The sequence below is a fragment of the Lipophrys pholis genome, assembly GCF_963383615.2.
Source record: "Lipophrys pholis genome assembly, chromosome: 11".
Taxonomy (NCBI): Eukaryota; Metazoa; Chordata; class Actinopteri; order Blenniiformes; family Blenniidae; genus Lipophrys; species Lipophrys pholis.
In genome coordinates this window covers 1967910-1983444 of record NC_137631.1, presented here as the reverse complement: position 1 = coordinate 1983444, position 15535 = coordinate 1967910, and the positions used below count along the sequence as shown (strand labels likewise).

Below are 15535 nucleotides of genomic sequence, written 5' to 3'. Positions count from 1 at the left end.
TCCTGCGATGGGGCAGTTGCCCACACGATTTTAAACTGTCGAGCACCGTCTACCAGGTTGCTCTATGCTAACAGATGGAAGCTATTTGTGGAGTGGTGTAACTCTCACAACGAGGTGCCAGAGACATGTTCAGTGGTGGCAATACTGCGTTTCCTGCAGTCCATCTTTGACAGAAACAGGACTACTTCCACCCTCAGAGTGTATGTGGCTGCTATCTCGGCCAGTCATACCAAGGTGGATGGCCAGTCAGTGGGATCACATTATCTGGTCAAGCAGTTCCTGAAGGGGACTCAGAGGCTCAGACCGCGCCAGGTCCAGGAGCTGCCATCATGGAACTTGCAGGCTGTCCTTCAGTCGCTGTCCCAGCCGCCCTTCGAGCGGCTTGGACATGCTGATTTAAAATGGGTGTCTCTCAAGACAGCCTTCCTTCTTGCCGTGGCAACAGCAAAATGTGTGGGAGAGCTGCATGCGCTGTCAGTGAGCCAGGCATGTCTGCGCTGGAAGGCGGATGGCTCTGGGGTGAGTCTTAGGCCAAATCCTGCATTTCTGCCCAAGCGGTTACCCCCTCACCATGTAAACCAGCCTATTGAGTTGGCTGCCTTCAATCCTCCGGGCTCCTCAGAGGGGAAGGGCGAGCCATCATCGCTGTTGTGCCCTGTGCGGGCGCTTAAGGCGTACATGGAAGAGACGGCTAGCCTGCGAACAACAGACAGCCTTTTCGTCTGCCATGGTGGCTGTAGAAAGGGGACCGCACTTTCTAAACAGAGACTCTCTCACTGGGTAGTGGAGGTCATTCAGCATGCCTATCTTGCACTGAGCATCCCGGTGCCTCAGGGCATAAAGTGCCATTCTACTAGAGGCATGGCTGCATCATGGGCCGCCTTGAAGGGCATTCCCCTGGAGGACATCTGTGCTGCAGCGGCCTGGTCCTCATCCTGCACCTTTGGATGTTTCTATAAGGTGAATGTCGCTGGTGTCCAGCCTGTGGCAGTGGCTGTACTGTCCACAGCTCCAGGCCTTGAGTAGGTGAGGATTCTTCGTGACCTTTCTGGTACAAGTCATCCAGTGCTTTAAGCACCGCCTCTGGCGTTCTGGAAGGATGAAATAGAACGAGAGTTACGTATGTAACTACGGTTCTATGAATCCTGGAAGACCGCCAGAGCTCCTGTCACTCAGTATCCTCGTGTCCTTGCGAGAAGATTTTGACAGGAACAGATCACCTGATGACGCCGGTAGATATAGACTCTCCGGGTCATCCAGGGGTCACGGGTGACTTTGTTGATATAAATTACTCGACCTGCGCATGCGCGAGATGGAACAGCCAGTGCTTTAAGCACCGCCTCTGGCGGTCTTCCAGGATTCATAGAACGGTAGTTACATATGTAACTCTCGTTTTCATTCCTAAAGTGTTCTGGGTAGAATTTACTTCTATTTCATTACATTTTCTGCTCTTGGAGACGTTTTTAGAGGTTTTTACTCTTTTTTGATGGATTTTTCTATTTTATGCATCTTGGATGTTTTAACTCTTTATAGTCGCTGTGTGTTTTAGTAAAACTAGATTGTGTTAAATGTTTTTCCTCCTTTTCTTTTTTTCTTCTCTTCTTATATTTATTTTTCGGGGGGAATTGAAAAACGTACTTTATTTTTGAATTGCCAAATGTTTTACTTTATTCAGCTGTACTTTGGAGACGAGACCATTTTTTAAAATAAACAAAATAAGAACGTGAGCAAGATGTTTGTGGGTAATCTTCTGTTGTGTGTTGATGGCTCCTCCCCTCAGGGCTCCGGGCGGCGGCGTGGCGGCGAGCGGACAGTGATGCACTTCCACTACACGCAGTGGCCCGACATGGGCGTGCCGGAGTTCGCCCTGCCGCTGCTCAGCTTCGTCCGAAAGTCGTCGTCGGCGCGGGCGGAGGGGGCGGGGCCGATGGTGGTACACTGCAGGTGACGCTCACACCAATGTGTTTAAAGACGTCCAGCTCTCTGCTCCTGTGGTCTGACCGTCGCTCTGCGTGGCGTTCGCAGTGCCGGCGTCGGCAGGACAGGAACCTACATCGTCCTGGACAGCATGCTGCAGCAGATCAGACACCAGGGAGTCGTCAACGTCGCCGCCTTCCTGAGGCACATCCGCACTCAGAGGAACCACCTGGTCCAGACCCAGGTCAGTACTACAGTCCAGTACATCTCCAGACCCAGGTCAGTACTATGGTCCAGTACATCTCCAGACCCAGGTCAGTACTACGGTCCAGTACATCTGGCAACTTTCAGGTCTTCTTGGATTCAGAGACTCAAACAGATTTGTTTTGTTTTTAGAAAATGAAAAAAAATCCTTCAAAAGTTTGAGGTTTACTTTAAAGAGTCTGGGTTCTGACTAGTCCATGGCCTTGTTTCCTCTGTGCAGTATGTGCTGGTAAGGTACCGTAATATTACAGTACAGTACAATATGGTACAGTACAGTACAATAGGGTACAGTACATGGTACAGTATGGTACGATACAGTATGGTACAGTATGTATGGTACCATACTGTACAATAGGGTACAGTACATGGTACAGTATGGTACGATACAGTATGGTACAGTATGTATGGTAAGATAAGGCAAAGTGGACCCAGACCCAACCCTGGTTCCACCAGAGACGTTTAAATGTAGGCAGGTGTGTGACATCATCACTACGTGACAGAAAATGAGGACCAGAAGAACACATTAGTTGTGTTGCAGCTCAGGAGGTGGAGCTGCTGATGAGGAGGCGGAGCTGCAGCCCAGGAGGTGGAGCTGCAGCCGTGAGCCTCCATTCTCTGTGACTCAGGTTAAACTTTCTCCTTCCTCCCTGCTGAAGCTCCGCCTCCTGTTACTGAGAGGAGCGTCTGCACCTTGTCTGAACACCAGGGGGCAGTGGCTGATACATTCTGGAAACCCACCCACCACTGACTGGAGAGCAGCTCCTGCTGAAGCTCCTCCTCTCCTGTTACTGAGAGGCAGAGCTTCAGCAGGAGCTGCTCTCTAGTATCTTGGGAAGAGGAAGATCCTTTTACACCGAGGCTCACTGAGAGGGATTTCTCCTCCCAGTGACAGTGAACCACTGCTCAGCTTGTTTTGGTTAAAGAGGCAGTGTAATGACTGAACTCTTGAGGGACGTTGTGAAGTTTTCTACTGCCTGTTAAGTTTGTGGCAAAGCTGTTAAAAACACAAAGTGAGGATTTTGCACTCAGGAGTTTTGGTGACGTTTGACAGAATCATGTTAAAAGCACTTTAGGTAAATGCCAGTACTCTGTATATGACAAAGTTTTACTAGACTCTTACAGTATGTATGGCAGTACTATATCAGGAACCATGGTACAAACCCATTAATGCTGAACGTCACTTCATGACCGTTGTATTAAATGTTTGTACTGCAGTGAAACCTGTGAGTCACCCGCCTACAAAGAAAACATTCTGAAGAATGTTGTTCAAGTAACAGATGATACCTGTGAAGAAAACAAGTTCAAAGTAACCTTGTGTAATGCCATAAGTAATCGTATCAGTAATACTCATACACTGCTCATTTTGGGAAGAAGTGGTACCTTCTATTTAAACACTGCTGCTTGTCCAGAGTGACCAATCAGCAGACGGCTGCGTTGTAGCGCCGCCTTATGAAACCGTACCAGTGAGCTGGGTACCTCAACGGAGGGGGGAGAAAATGGTAACGGTTTGGTACGGTACTTTCAGTGCTATCCACAACTTTTGTCGGTGGGGACGCATTAAAACCCAAACATAGCTTACCAAACCATACTGTACACGGTACAGTACAGTACAGTACCTACTGTACTGTACTGTGCCATACCATCACATACTGAGCGGTGGAAACAAGGCTCATGTTTTCCAGCAGTCTGGTACCGGGAGTCTGGTACCCGTAGTCTGGTCTAATGTGAAGAATTAAAGAGTCTGGGTTTGGTCTGGATTACGAGTCCTGGTTTTTCAGATGGTGGAGTTCTAGGGTTGTGGATCAGAAAGTTCTCTTTTAAAGAACCGGTGGTGTCCTGGTCGGGTCTGAAGAGCGAACGTTATCGATCTCCTTCCTCTCCAGCAAATCGTCTGCTTCTGTCTGCAGGAGCAGTACGTGTTCATCCACGACGCTCTGGTGGAGGCCATCTTGTCTGGGGAGACGGAGGTGGCGGCGGCGCAACTGCACAGGTACACAGACGAGCTGCTGACCCCGGGGCCTGCTGGGAAGACTCGCTTAGATGAACAGTTCGAGGTGAGAGGAAGTAGAACCCTTCGAATTTCCTGGCGAGACTCGATCAGAGACGTCTGACAGGAAGTAAGTCCTGAACATTGACGTTCTGCGTTTCTGCAATGCGCAGCTGATTTGTCGTTCCGGGACAAAGCAGAGCGACTTCTGCACGGCTCTGCAGGACTGCAACCGCAGCAAGAACCGGAGCTGCTCTGTCGTACCCGGTAAGTCTGCTCCGTCGTACCCGGTAAGTCTGCTCGGTCGTACCCGGTAAGTAATCTCCGCGTAAGTCTGCTCCGTCGTACCCGGTAAGTCTGGCCACGATCTGCAACCTCGTTCCAAAAAGGAACCAAACAATCAAACCGTTTCCTTCTTTGCAGTCGAGAGGTCACGGGTTCGTCTGTCTACGTCAGTGGGGGAAACGTCGGACTACATCAACGCTTCCTACATCACCGTAAGAAATATTAAAGATACAGAAAACAATTCTCGAGCTGTCGTTCAAGTTTCTGACGGAGAACCTTCACTGACTTTTGTTTTGGTTTTGTTCCCACAGGGTTACCGGCAGCACAACGAGTTTGTCATTACCCAGAATCCCTTGCCCGGCACGGTGAAGGACTTCTGGAGGATGATCTGGGACCTTAACGCTCAGGTCATCGTGTCGCTGACGGCGGTGAGCGACTCGTCTTTCTTTCTGTCCAACGTCTGCAAAAACAAGTTTAACCCTCTAACGTTTATTCTGATCCACACAGTGATTCTACTGTTAGCGCAGGTTAGCATTAATAAAGCTAATTATCATCATTATTGTTATAATTAGAAAATATTTAGTCTGCCACGCTAGGCTAACCATGCCCCGACTCGTTTTATACGTTTCTTCTCAGTCTTTTAGCGTCTTTTTTTAGTCTAGTTAGCATTGAGAAGCTGTCCAAGCTAGCGGACAGAATGGACATGATGTCCCTTCATCTTCAATCTTTTCTGGTGTAACTGGCGTAGCCTCAAACAGCAGTTTCACTTTAACTGTTGTGCTATGCTAAGCTAGGCTAAAGATGTTTTTAAACTATAATAGCTGTAGCGTTTTACAGCTCTATGAAATGCTAAGCCACGCTAAGCTGACTCAGCTTCCGAACAAATCGCTCAGATAACTCATTGTTGTGTAATTGCTTGTGTACAACTTTTGCAATTGAAATTGCAGATGATAGACGCTACTAGCTCATCATGCTACGTAGTATGTGGCTGTGTTGGCTCAAAGTAAAGTACGAAAGGCCGTAAGAGTGAAGTGTGACTTCTGAAATGTTGACTCTCAACTGTTCTCAGACGGAGGAGGAGGCGGAATGTTGTGTCTTCTGGCCTACCAAAGGTCAGCCAATCAAATACGACATGTTCACCGTCACTCAGAAGAGTGAGACGTGCGTCTGTCTGTCCAACGAGGACATCCTGGTGGTCCAGGATTATGTTCTGGAGGCCACACAGGTTGGTGGCATTCGTTTCCTGTTTCCTTGACTTCATTTCCTGTTTCTTTGATTTCATTTCCTGTTTCCGTGGCTTCGTTTCCTGTTTCCTTGATTTCATTTCCTGTTTCTTTGATTTCATTTCCTGTTTCCGTGGCTTCATTTCATGTTTTTGTGGCTTCATTTCCTGTTTCCATGACTTAATTTCCTGTTTCTATACCTTCATTTCCTGTCTCCATGACTTCATTTCCTCTTTATATGACTTCATTTCCTGTTTATATGACTTCATTTCCTGTTTCCATGACTTCATTTCCGGTTTATGGGACTTCATTTCCTGTATATGACTTCATTTCCGGTTTATATGACTTCATTTCCTGTTTCCATGACTTCATTTCCGGTTTATATGACTTCATTTCCTGTATATGACTTCATTTCCTGTTTCCATGACTTAATTTCCTGTTTCCATGACTTAATTTCCTGTTTATATGACTTCATTTCCTGTTTCCATGACTTCATTTCCTGTTTATATGACTTCATTTCCTGTTTCCATGGCTTTATTTTCTGTTGCTTTGCCTTCATTTCCTTCAAAGATTAAGAAAGATGAAATTCTTAAATTATTTCATCTTTTCACTGTTCACAGCAGGGTTTTTTTCAGGATTTCAGGTTTTTTGCATCAGGGACAATTATCAAAATGATCAGGCTGGTGTCAAATGACAAGAGTTTTCAGATAAAAACAAAAACCAGAGGAGCTGATCAGTATAAATATTGTTCTTTTTGATGTTGATTTGACATGTCAGTAATGTTTACTGTTTTTACTGTCCAATACGGACAGAGATACTACCTTTCAAAGGTTTGGGGTCACTTAGAAATTTCCTTTTTTTTGAAAGAAAAGGACTGTTTTTTTCAATGAAGATAACTTTAAACTAATCAGAAATACACTCTGTACATTGTTAATGTGGTAAATGACTATTCTAGCTGCAAATGTCTGGTTTTTGGTTCAATATCTACAGAGGTGTATAGAGGCCCATTTCCAGCAACTATCCCTCCAGTGTTCTAATGGTACAATGAGTCAGGAGCTAATGGGGCTCTCAATAAGATGAACAAATGAACCGGAATATGAGCCACACCCACCAAATTAAAAAAGAAAAAAAAGCTCAGAGTTACGTGATGCACCTGAACGCATCACCGGTGTAATTGCAGCATGAAGCTCATTAACCTGTAAAAATCCAGAATTCAGCCGCGCCGTTATTTAATGCGCAGGGTTCGTATAGTCTGGAAATGACTAAATATATTTATATATAAATACTGTACAATTTACAACTATTCCAAGAACAACACTAAAGCAACAAGTCATGTTTACGATAACTTTAAGCTGTTGAAATCTCCTCGGAATGACTGTGTAGTTTGTGTTGCTCTCTGAAGTTAAATTGAATGTAAAGAATTGATAAAGACGGTTTAAAGGAGACAAGATACGTGAGGACAAAGGCTGACGGCTCCTTTAAACTGTTTGTTGTTTCAAAAAAAAATTAATTTATAGTCTGGAAAGAGTGACGTGGTTTTGTTGTGGCGGTCTGAACAGGACGACTACGTCCTGGAGGTGAAGCACTACCGCGCCCCCTGCTGGCCGAACCCGGACAGTCCCATCAGCAACACCTCCGAGCTGCCGAACCTGGTGAACGACGGAAACGCCACGAAGGACGGTCCCACCGTCGTCCACGACAAGTAAGACCGCCGCCGCTCAGCTGGCGCTCTGTGGGAGGAGCGTCTTCCATAAACTGATGTGATTGGTTGTGTCTCTCAGTGTGGGAGGAGCCACGGCCGGAACCTTCTGCGCCCTGTCGTCGTTGACTCGTCAGCTGGACGCCGAAGGCTCCGTGGACGTCTTCCAAGTGGCCAAGCTGACGAACCTCATGAGGCCGGGCGTCTTCTCTGACATCGTGAGTCACCGCCGACATTTCCCGCCGATGTTTCCCGCCATCATACCGACACACTGCTAGCTAGCTAGCTAGCCGCGCTCATCTTGGTTGGAGTGTTTGTTAAAATGTTTAACACATTTATCTTCCCTAAAGTCCTTTTGATTGACCACGTTTGAGAAAAACTAAGTTTTTGTTCTGGTATCGTGGACAGTTTAACCCAAAAATATTTCTACGGAATATTTCAAAATTATTATTTTATTTCAATTTTGTAACAATATTAATCATAATCAGTTTTAGGAAAATATTAGAACATTTTAATGTGTTATTGTGGCTAAGTCGGTTGGTTCTGGTTCTGGTTCCAGGAGCAGTACCGGTTCCTGTATGAAGCCATGCTGAGTCTCGTCAGGACGCAGGAGGACGACAACACCGGAAGCATTGTGGCGGGATCAGCTGCTGCCGCCGCCGCCGAGAGCCTCCAGTCCCTCGTGTGAAAAACCCTCAAGAACTCTGAACGTTTTGTCCTCTGTCCTCCTGGGATTCGGGCGTTTTGTCCTCTGTCCTACTGGGATTCGGGCGTTTTGTCCTCTGCCCTCCTGGGATTCGGGCGTTTTGTCCTCCGTCCTCCTGGGATTTGGGCGTTTTGTCCTCCGTCCTCCTGGGATTTGGGCGTTTTGTCCTCTGTCCTCCTGGGATTTGGGCGTTTTGTCCTCCGTCCTCCTGGGATTTGGGCGTTTTGTCCTCTGTCCTCCTGGGATTCGGGCGTTTTGTCCTCTGTCCTCCTGGGATTCAGGCGTTTTGTCTTCTGCCCTCGGTTTCTTCGCGGGATTCGGACTCTTTACTCTGCGTGCCTTTTTGTATCCTTCCCTCTCGTCCTGCTAACTTTGATATCCGCTGTAGACTAACCCGTTTTAAAGCTGCGCCAGTTAAACTCCTCCGTCAACCATTGTATTTATTGGCACTGAGCCAAACCGGGGATTTATTGGGGAAAAAAAGGCTTAACTTTCGTCTTTTTACATCAAATTCTATTTTCTAGCGTGTCGTTTCCGGAGCTCCTGGAAATAATAATGATCTAATGTAAATAATATTACAGTAATCACCTTGATGGACCAAATTTCTATTTATACTTTTAGATTTTTATATTTTACAGTTTTCGTAATAGTGTGTTTGAATGTTTAATTCCAATGGCTTAGCGAGAGAATATTAATGCTTTTGTACTCTGGATTTTGTAACAGACTAAATGTGCATGACGAGGTACTGACATGGTTTTTTTGATTATTAGCTCGGAGAATAAACAAGTGAAAGAAACGGCTGCTGAGTGTTTTGTTGGGAAGCTGCAGTGACACATTTCCACCAACAGGGGGTGAACTTCTGCTTGGTGGAAACTTTAAAATGTCATGTTGTTTATTTCATTGGCGTGAGGCTGGAAATCGAACTGATTATTTTCACTGGCGAAACATTGTTCATGTTTTGTTCACGTAGTCGATCATGTTTTGTTCACGTAGTCGATCATGTTTTGTTCACGTAGTCGATCCTGTTTTGTTCACATAGTTGTTCACATAGTCGTTCATGTTTTGTTCACGTAGTCGATCCTGTTTTGTTCACATAGTTGTTCACATAGTCGTTCATGTTTTGTTCACGTAGTCGATCATGTTTTGTTCACGTAGTCGATCCTGTTTTGTTCACGTAGTCGTTCACGTTTTGTTCACCTAGTCCTTAATGTTTTGTTCACATAGTCGATCATGTTTTGTTCACATAGTTGTTCATGTAGTCGATCCTGTTTTGTTCACCTAGTCCTTAATGTTTTGTTCACGTAGTCGTTCACGTAGTCGATCCTGTTTTGTTCACGTAGTCGTTCACGTAGTCGATCCTGTTTTGTTCACGTAGTCGTTCACGTTTTGTTCACCTAGTCCTTAATGTTTTGTTCACATAGTCGATCATGTTTTGTTCACATAGTTGTTCACGTAGTCGATCCTGTTTTGTTCACGTAGTCGTTCACGTTTCGTTCACGTAGTCGTTCACGTAGTGGTTCACGTAGTCGTTCACGTAGTCGATCCTGTTTTGTTCACGTAGTTGTTCACGTAGTCGATCCTGTTTTGTTCACGTAGTCGTTCACGTTTCGTTCACGTAGTCGTTCACGTAGTGGTTCACGTAGTCGTTCACGTAGTCGATCCTGTTTTGTTCACGTAGTCGTTCACGTAGTCGATCCTGTTTTGTTCACGTAGTCGTTCACGTAGTCGATCCTGTTTTGTTCACGTAGTTGTTCACGTAGTCGATCCTGTTTTGTTCACGTAGTCGTTCACGTTTTGTTCACGTAGTCGTTCACGTTTTGTTCACGTAGTCGATCACGTTTTGTTCACCTAGTCCTTAATGTTTTGTTCACGTAGTCGTTCACGTTTTGTTCACGTAGTCGATCACGTTTTGTTCACCTAGTCCTTAATGTTTTGTTCACGTAGTCGATCCTGTTTTGTTCACGTAGTCGTTCACGTAGTCGATCCTGTTTTGTTCACGTAGTCGTTCACGTTTTGTTCACGTAGTCGATCCTGTTTTGTTCACGTAGTCGATCCTGTTTTGTTCACGTAGTTGTTCACGTAGTCGATCCTGTTTTGTTCACGTAGTCGTTCACGTTTTGTTCACCTAGTCCTTAATGTTTTGTTCACGTAGTCGTTCACGTTTTGTTCACCTAGTCCTTAATGTTTTGTTCACGTAGTCGATCACGTTTTGTTCACCTAGTCCTTAATGTTTTGTTCACGTAGTCGTTCATGTTTTGTTCACGTAGTCGTTCACGTTTTGTTCGCCTAGTCCTTAATGTTTTGTTCACGTAGTCGTTCATGTTTTGTTCACGTAGTCGTTCACGTTTTGTTCACCTAGTCCTTAATGTTTTGTTCACGTAGTCGTTCACGTTTTGTTCACGTAGTCGATCCTGTTTTGTTCACGTAGTCGATCCTGTTTTGTTCACGTAGTCGTTCACGTTTCGTTCACGTAGTCGTTCACGTAGTGGTTCACGTAGTCGTTCACGTAGTCGATCCTGTTTTGTTCACGTAGTTGTTCACGTAGTCGATCCTGTTTTGTTCACGTAGTCGTTCACGTAGTCGATCCTGTTTTGTTCACGTAGTTGTTCACGTAGTCGATCCTGTTTTGTTCACGTAGTCGTTCACGTTTTGTTCACGTAGTCGATCACGTTTTGTTCACCTAGTCCTTAATGTTTTGTTCACGTAGTCGTTCACGTTTTGTTCACGTAGTCGATCACGTTTTGTTCACCTAGTCCTTAATGTTTTGTTCACGTAGTCGATCCTGTTTTGTTCACGTAGTCGTTCACGTAGTCGATCCTGTTTTGTTCACGTAGTCGTTCACGTTTTGTTCACCTAGTCCTTAATGTTTTGTTCACGTAGTCGTTCACGTTTTGTTCACGTAGTCGATCCTGTTTTGTTCACGTAGTTGTTCACGTAGTCGATCCTGTTTTGTTCACGTAGTCGTTCACGTTTTGTTCACCTAGTCCTTAATGTTTTGTTCACGTAGTCGTTCACGTTTTGTTCACCTAGTCCTTAATGTTTTGTTCACGTAGTCGATCACGTTTTGTTCACGTAGTCGTTCACGTTTTGTTCACCTAGTCCTTAATGTTTTGTTCACGTAGTCGTTCACGTTTTGTTCACCTAGTCCTTAATGTTTTGTTCACGTAGTCGTTCATGTTTTGTTCACGTAGTCGTTCACGTTTTGTTCGCCTAGTCCTTAATGTTTTGTTCACGTAGTCGTTCATGTTTTGTTCACGTAGTCGTTCACGTTTTGTTCGCCTAGTCCTTAATGTTTTGTTCACGTAGTCGTTCATGTTTTGTTCACGTAGTCGTTCACGTTTTGTTCACCTAGTCCTTTACAGGTGTGTGTTTCCACGGCTCCAGCAGCAGGTATTGATTAAGAAAAGTGAGTGAGCCCGTCGGTTCTCCGCTCGGCAGCAGAATGAGCCTCGGTCACCAGAAGGAAGCAGGTCAAAGGTCATGGTGTGCAGACAAAAGACGGTAAGCGAACGACAGAAATGAAGATCGACCTGTGGATTACCGGAGTCACGCTTTAATCCCCGAACTGCCTGTTTCCTGTTCATTAATCCGGGACTGAGGAAAGAAATGTGTCTTTTGAGGACAGAAAGTAGGTCGAGTGTCCAGACGGATCCTCGACCTCGTTAGTGTTTCTGACTTTTCAGAATTACCGTCATCCTCAGCTTGGTGGCCTCATTCGCATGGCCGCCCCAACGGCCGCCCCAACGGCCGCCCCAACGGCCGCCCCAACGGCCGCCCCAACGGCCGCCCCAACGGCCGCCCCAACGGCCTCTGCTTTTAACCCTTCGCCCTCCAGACACCCAGGATGAACATCGAGAAGCCACGAGTCAAAAATCATCAATGATTAAAAACTTGTTGCTATTTTCAAAATCACAAGCTAGCCTGTGCGCTGCGCAACCTCACAACTTTATCGGAATCGCAGGAGAGTCACGTGACGCAACGATCAGAACGACTGCCTGGAGGTCAGTTCCGACTGCAACTCGACTTCAGGACAAACCCACTGTCTGCAACCCAACTTCAGGACAAACCCTCAGTCTGCAACCCAACTGCAGGACGAACCCATCAGTCTGCAACCCAACTTCAGGACGAACCCATCAGTCTGCAACCCAACTTCAGGACGAACCATCAGTCTGCAACCCGACTTCAGGACAAACCCATCAGTCTGCAACCCGACTTCAGGACGAACCCTCAGTCTGCAACCCAACTTCAGGACGAACCCATCAGTCTGCAACCCAACTTCAGGACGAACCCATCAGTCTGCAACCCGACTTCAGGACGAACCATCAGTCTGCAACCCGACTTCAGGACGAACCCATCAGTCTGCAACCCGACTTCAGGACGAACCATCAGTCTGCAACCCGACTTCAGGACGAACCCACAGTCTGCAACCCGACTTCAGGGAAGAACCAACCAGTCAGCTAGCAGACCTGCCAACCTTGGCAAAAGAAAACACACAAAAAAAGACGTACCACTCATCTATTAAGACCTTATTCGCTGACTTTATTTTACAAAAAAATGTATTCAACTTAAAATTAGCTTAAACTTCCTCCCAGAATCCTCTGAGACTAAAACCTTCGGATCCAGTTCTAGTTGTTGACGTTTGTCTCTAATAAAAACCTTCCTGAAGGAAATTCCTCTTCACACTCAGACTAACTGGTATTTCCAGCATTTTATTTTGGCGGGACGTCCCCAGTTTGTTGACGTCTCAGCGTCAGAGAAACTCCTGAAGGTTCCCGAGGCTTTGAGTCACAAGATCCCGTTTGTCCACTGGATCTCTGCACATCTGGATCCTCTCTGGAAAAAACATCAGTTTCACTACATTCAGACTTCTGGAGGCTTCAAGACTCTTTCTCTGACAAAGTCCATGTAAACGGAGGGGGGAAGTTTATTTTTAACTCCTCTTTAAAACCTTCACCAATATAAACAATTAAACTTTTAAACATTCCAAAATGTAAACTTTTTAAAAAAAAAAAAAAAAAACTTAAAACTTTTTCATATCTTTTAAACTTTTTAAAAATATTTAAAGTTGTTAAAATGATTTTAAACAGTGCAGTGGATGAAAACCCTTCAACTGACCTTCCAGCTCCTTTAACTTTGACCCTCTACCCGTTGGCCGTACTTTCAGCTCCAGACTTGAGTTCACTTTTAAATTGTTGCTGCTCAGTCGGAGTCCCTCAAGCAGCGAGGACGTTCAGCGCTGCTGGCAGCTTAGATTTTTCTTTTTTGGTTCAAAGTATTTTTATTGGTTTTTCCAGTTATAAAAGATACAATTTGACATACATTTCGATACAACCGATGCCTAATTGGAGAACCTCCTTTACCTTAGGAACCACTGATGCTTCCTTTAGAACCTCCTTTAGCCTAGGAACCACTGATGGTTCCTTTAGAACCTCCTTTAGCCTAGGAACCACTGATGGTTCCTTTACCAAAGGAGACCAGCTCATGTTCCCCCACAATTCCTTGCGGCGACAACATTTAATGGAACCCGCTCATCGGAGCGTTCAGGGAAACTCAGGATGACTGAAAAAGGAGCAGATCATGTTAGTTACCAAAGCAATAATCTGCCTAGAACAACTTGGAATCATCTAGAACCCAGATTAACTTTTTGTAGTTCATTTTCAGAGACTTGTAGTTCTTTCCCCACCATGGCAGACGTCACTAACTAGAGCCGCTGTCGCATTATTATGACGTCACTAAGTGAAAGTCTGACTGCCTCACCACCGTGATCTCCTTTACTAACTCCTTTAGGAAGCCTCCTAACACCTTTCACTAACTCCTTTAGGAAGCCTCCTAACACCTTTCCTTATCTCCTTTAGTAAGTTTCCTAACACCTTTCACTAACTCCTTTAGGAAGTCTCCTAACACCTTTCATTAACTCCTTTAGGAAGCTTCCTAACACCTTTACTAACTCCTTTAGGAAGCATCCTAACACCTTTACTAACTCCTTTAGGAATCCTCCTAACTCCCTTCACTAACTCCTTTAGGAAGCCTCCTAACACCTTTCACTATCTCCTTTAGGAAGCCTCCTAACACCTTTACTAACTCCTTTAGGAATCCTCCTAACTCCCTTCACTAACTCCTTTAGGAAGCCTCCTAACACCTTTCACTATCTCCTTTAGGAAGCCTCCTAACACCTTTCCTTAACCGCGTGACGTCATCCACGGGGTTAAGGTAAAGTCGATAGATAAGGAGTTAGGAGGGACAATTCGGACGTACCTAACCTCTATGGGTCGCTAGGTCTCTCTACTCGTGACGCACACTGCGGAAGGACGTGCCTCTTCTCTGGAAGCTGATTGGTGGAGCCGCTCACACCTTTTAGTAGATCTATAAACAGCATGTTGCGCTGGAAGCGCTTTCCCGCGCTCCGCACACTGTTTGCAGATCTGCTGGAGACCGAGCGGCCGGTGAAGGGCAGCAGGAGACGAACTGGTGGTTTTGTTTACCTGCTTGTCCCGCGGGGGCGGATACTGGGGGTCGCTTTCTTCGTTCTCTTGCACTTTATCTGTTCTGTTCATTCTTTCTTAAGTACCAAGTTGGTCGTGACACGTTGAAAAGTTGTTGGTAACACTCGTGCTCGTACAGCAGTGACCCCGCCCACGCAGAGTTTCCTCGTGATTACAAACGAACTCATCTCGACTTGTTCCCGTCTGGAGGAAAGTCCGCAGCAGGGGGTCCGCGCCTTCAAATTAACACCCAACAAACCAAACGCGGAACTTTCTGTTTCACATCAAAATGATCATTTAGGGGCGTGTCCACACCAGAACGCCGTTTTACCTAAAAGCACCGTTTCTGTCCGATCATCCACACCGCGGCGTTTTAGGAACCGAAAATGGTTTTTTTTAACTCGGGTTCCAGAGGCAGTGGATTCTGAAACTCTGACGGCTTTGAGGTGTGGACGATGGTCATCTGCTGAAAACCATGCGTCACTTCTTCTTTTGGTAGCTCACCTTGTATGACGACGCGTCACATTCTATTGTCTTGAAATAAATCAACTGCTGGTAAGGAAGGGTCTGAACATTTCTTGATCAGCCAAAAAATTACAGACCAGAAGCTCAACAATGTCAAATCATTGCAAGTGATTAATTTTTTTAACCAATTAAATGAAACTGGACAATTTTTGTGGGCGCACCTGAAGATTCCTTGCGGCTGGTTTACCGTGGCACACTGGTTAAAAATCACTGCATTAGATAAAAGAAGTGTAAAATATCGGTCAGAGGCAGGCAAAGCTATTTTACACAAAATGTAATTGTGCTTAAATATAACTGTTTGTAATTCACGTGGTTAAGATGATTATTTTTCTACACACTTTCTGTTAAATACATTAATATAAATATGAAGTAATCAACTACTTCCATAACATCTGGAACTACTTTAATGAAGTAGTCTATTACTTCAATGAGGTAATTATTTAGTTA

General features: G+C 45.3%; 1 protein-coding gene across 2 annotated transcripts in view; it reads left to right on the top strand.

Annotated features, from left to right (window-relative positions):
• Positions 1 to 8870, top strand: part of ptprz1a (protein tyrosine phosphatase receptor type Z1a) — a 72470-nt gene extending 63600 nt beyond the window's left edge. For both annotated transcript variants that reach the window (XM_080474939.1, XM_080474938.1), the window contains 10 exons: positions 1781 to 1944; positions 2026 to 2161; positions 4089 to 4235; positions 4342 to 4435; positions 4592 to 4665; positions 4765 to 4881; positions 5523 to 5678; positions 7236 to 7378; positions 7458 to 7593; positions 7935 to 8870. In XM_080474939.1, the coding sequence (XP_080331065.1) occupies positions 1781 to 1944; positions 2026 to 2161; positions 4089 to 4235; positions 4342 to 4435; positions 4592 to 4665; positions 4765 to 4881; positions 5523 to 5678; positions 7236 to 7378; positions 7458 to 7593; positions 7935 to 8063 (1296 nt within the window). In that variant the 3' untranslated portion in view covers positions 8064 to 8870. The remainder of the gene's footprint in view (positions 1 to 1780; positions 1945 to 2025; positions 2162 to 4088; positions 4236 to 4341; positions 4436 to 4591; positions 4666 to 4764; positions 4882 to 5522; positions 5679 to 7235; positions 7379 to 7457; positions 7594 to 7934) is intronic.
• The last annotated feature ends 6665 nt before the right edge of the window (positions 8871 to 15535 follow it).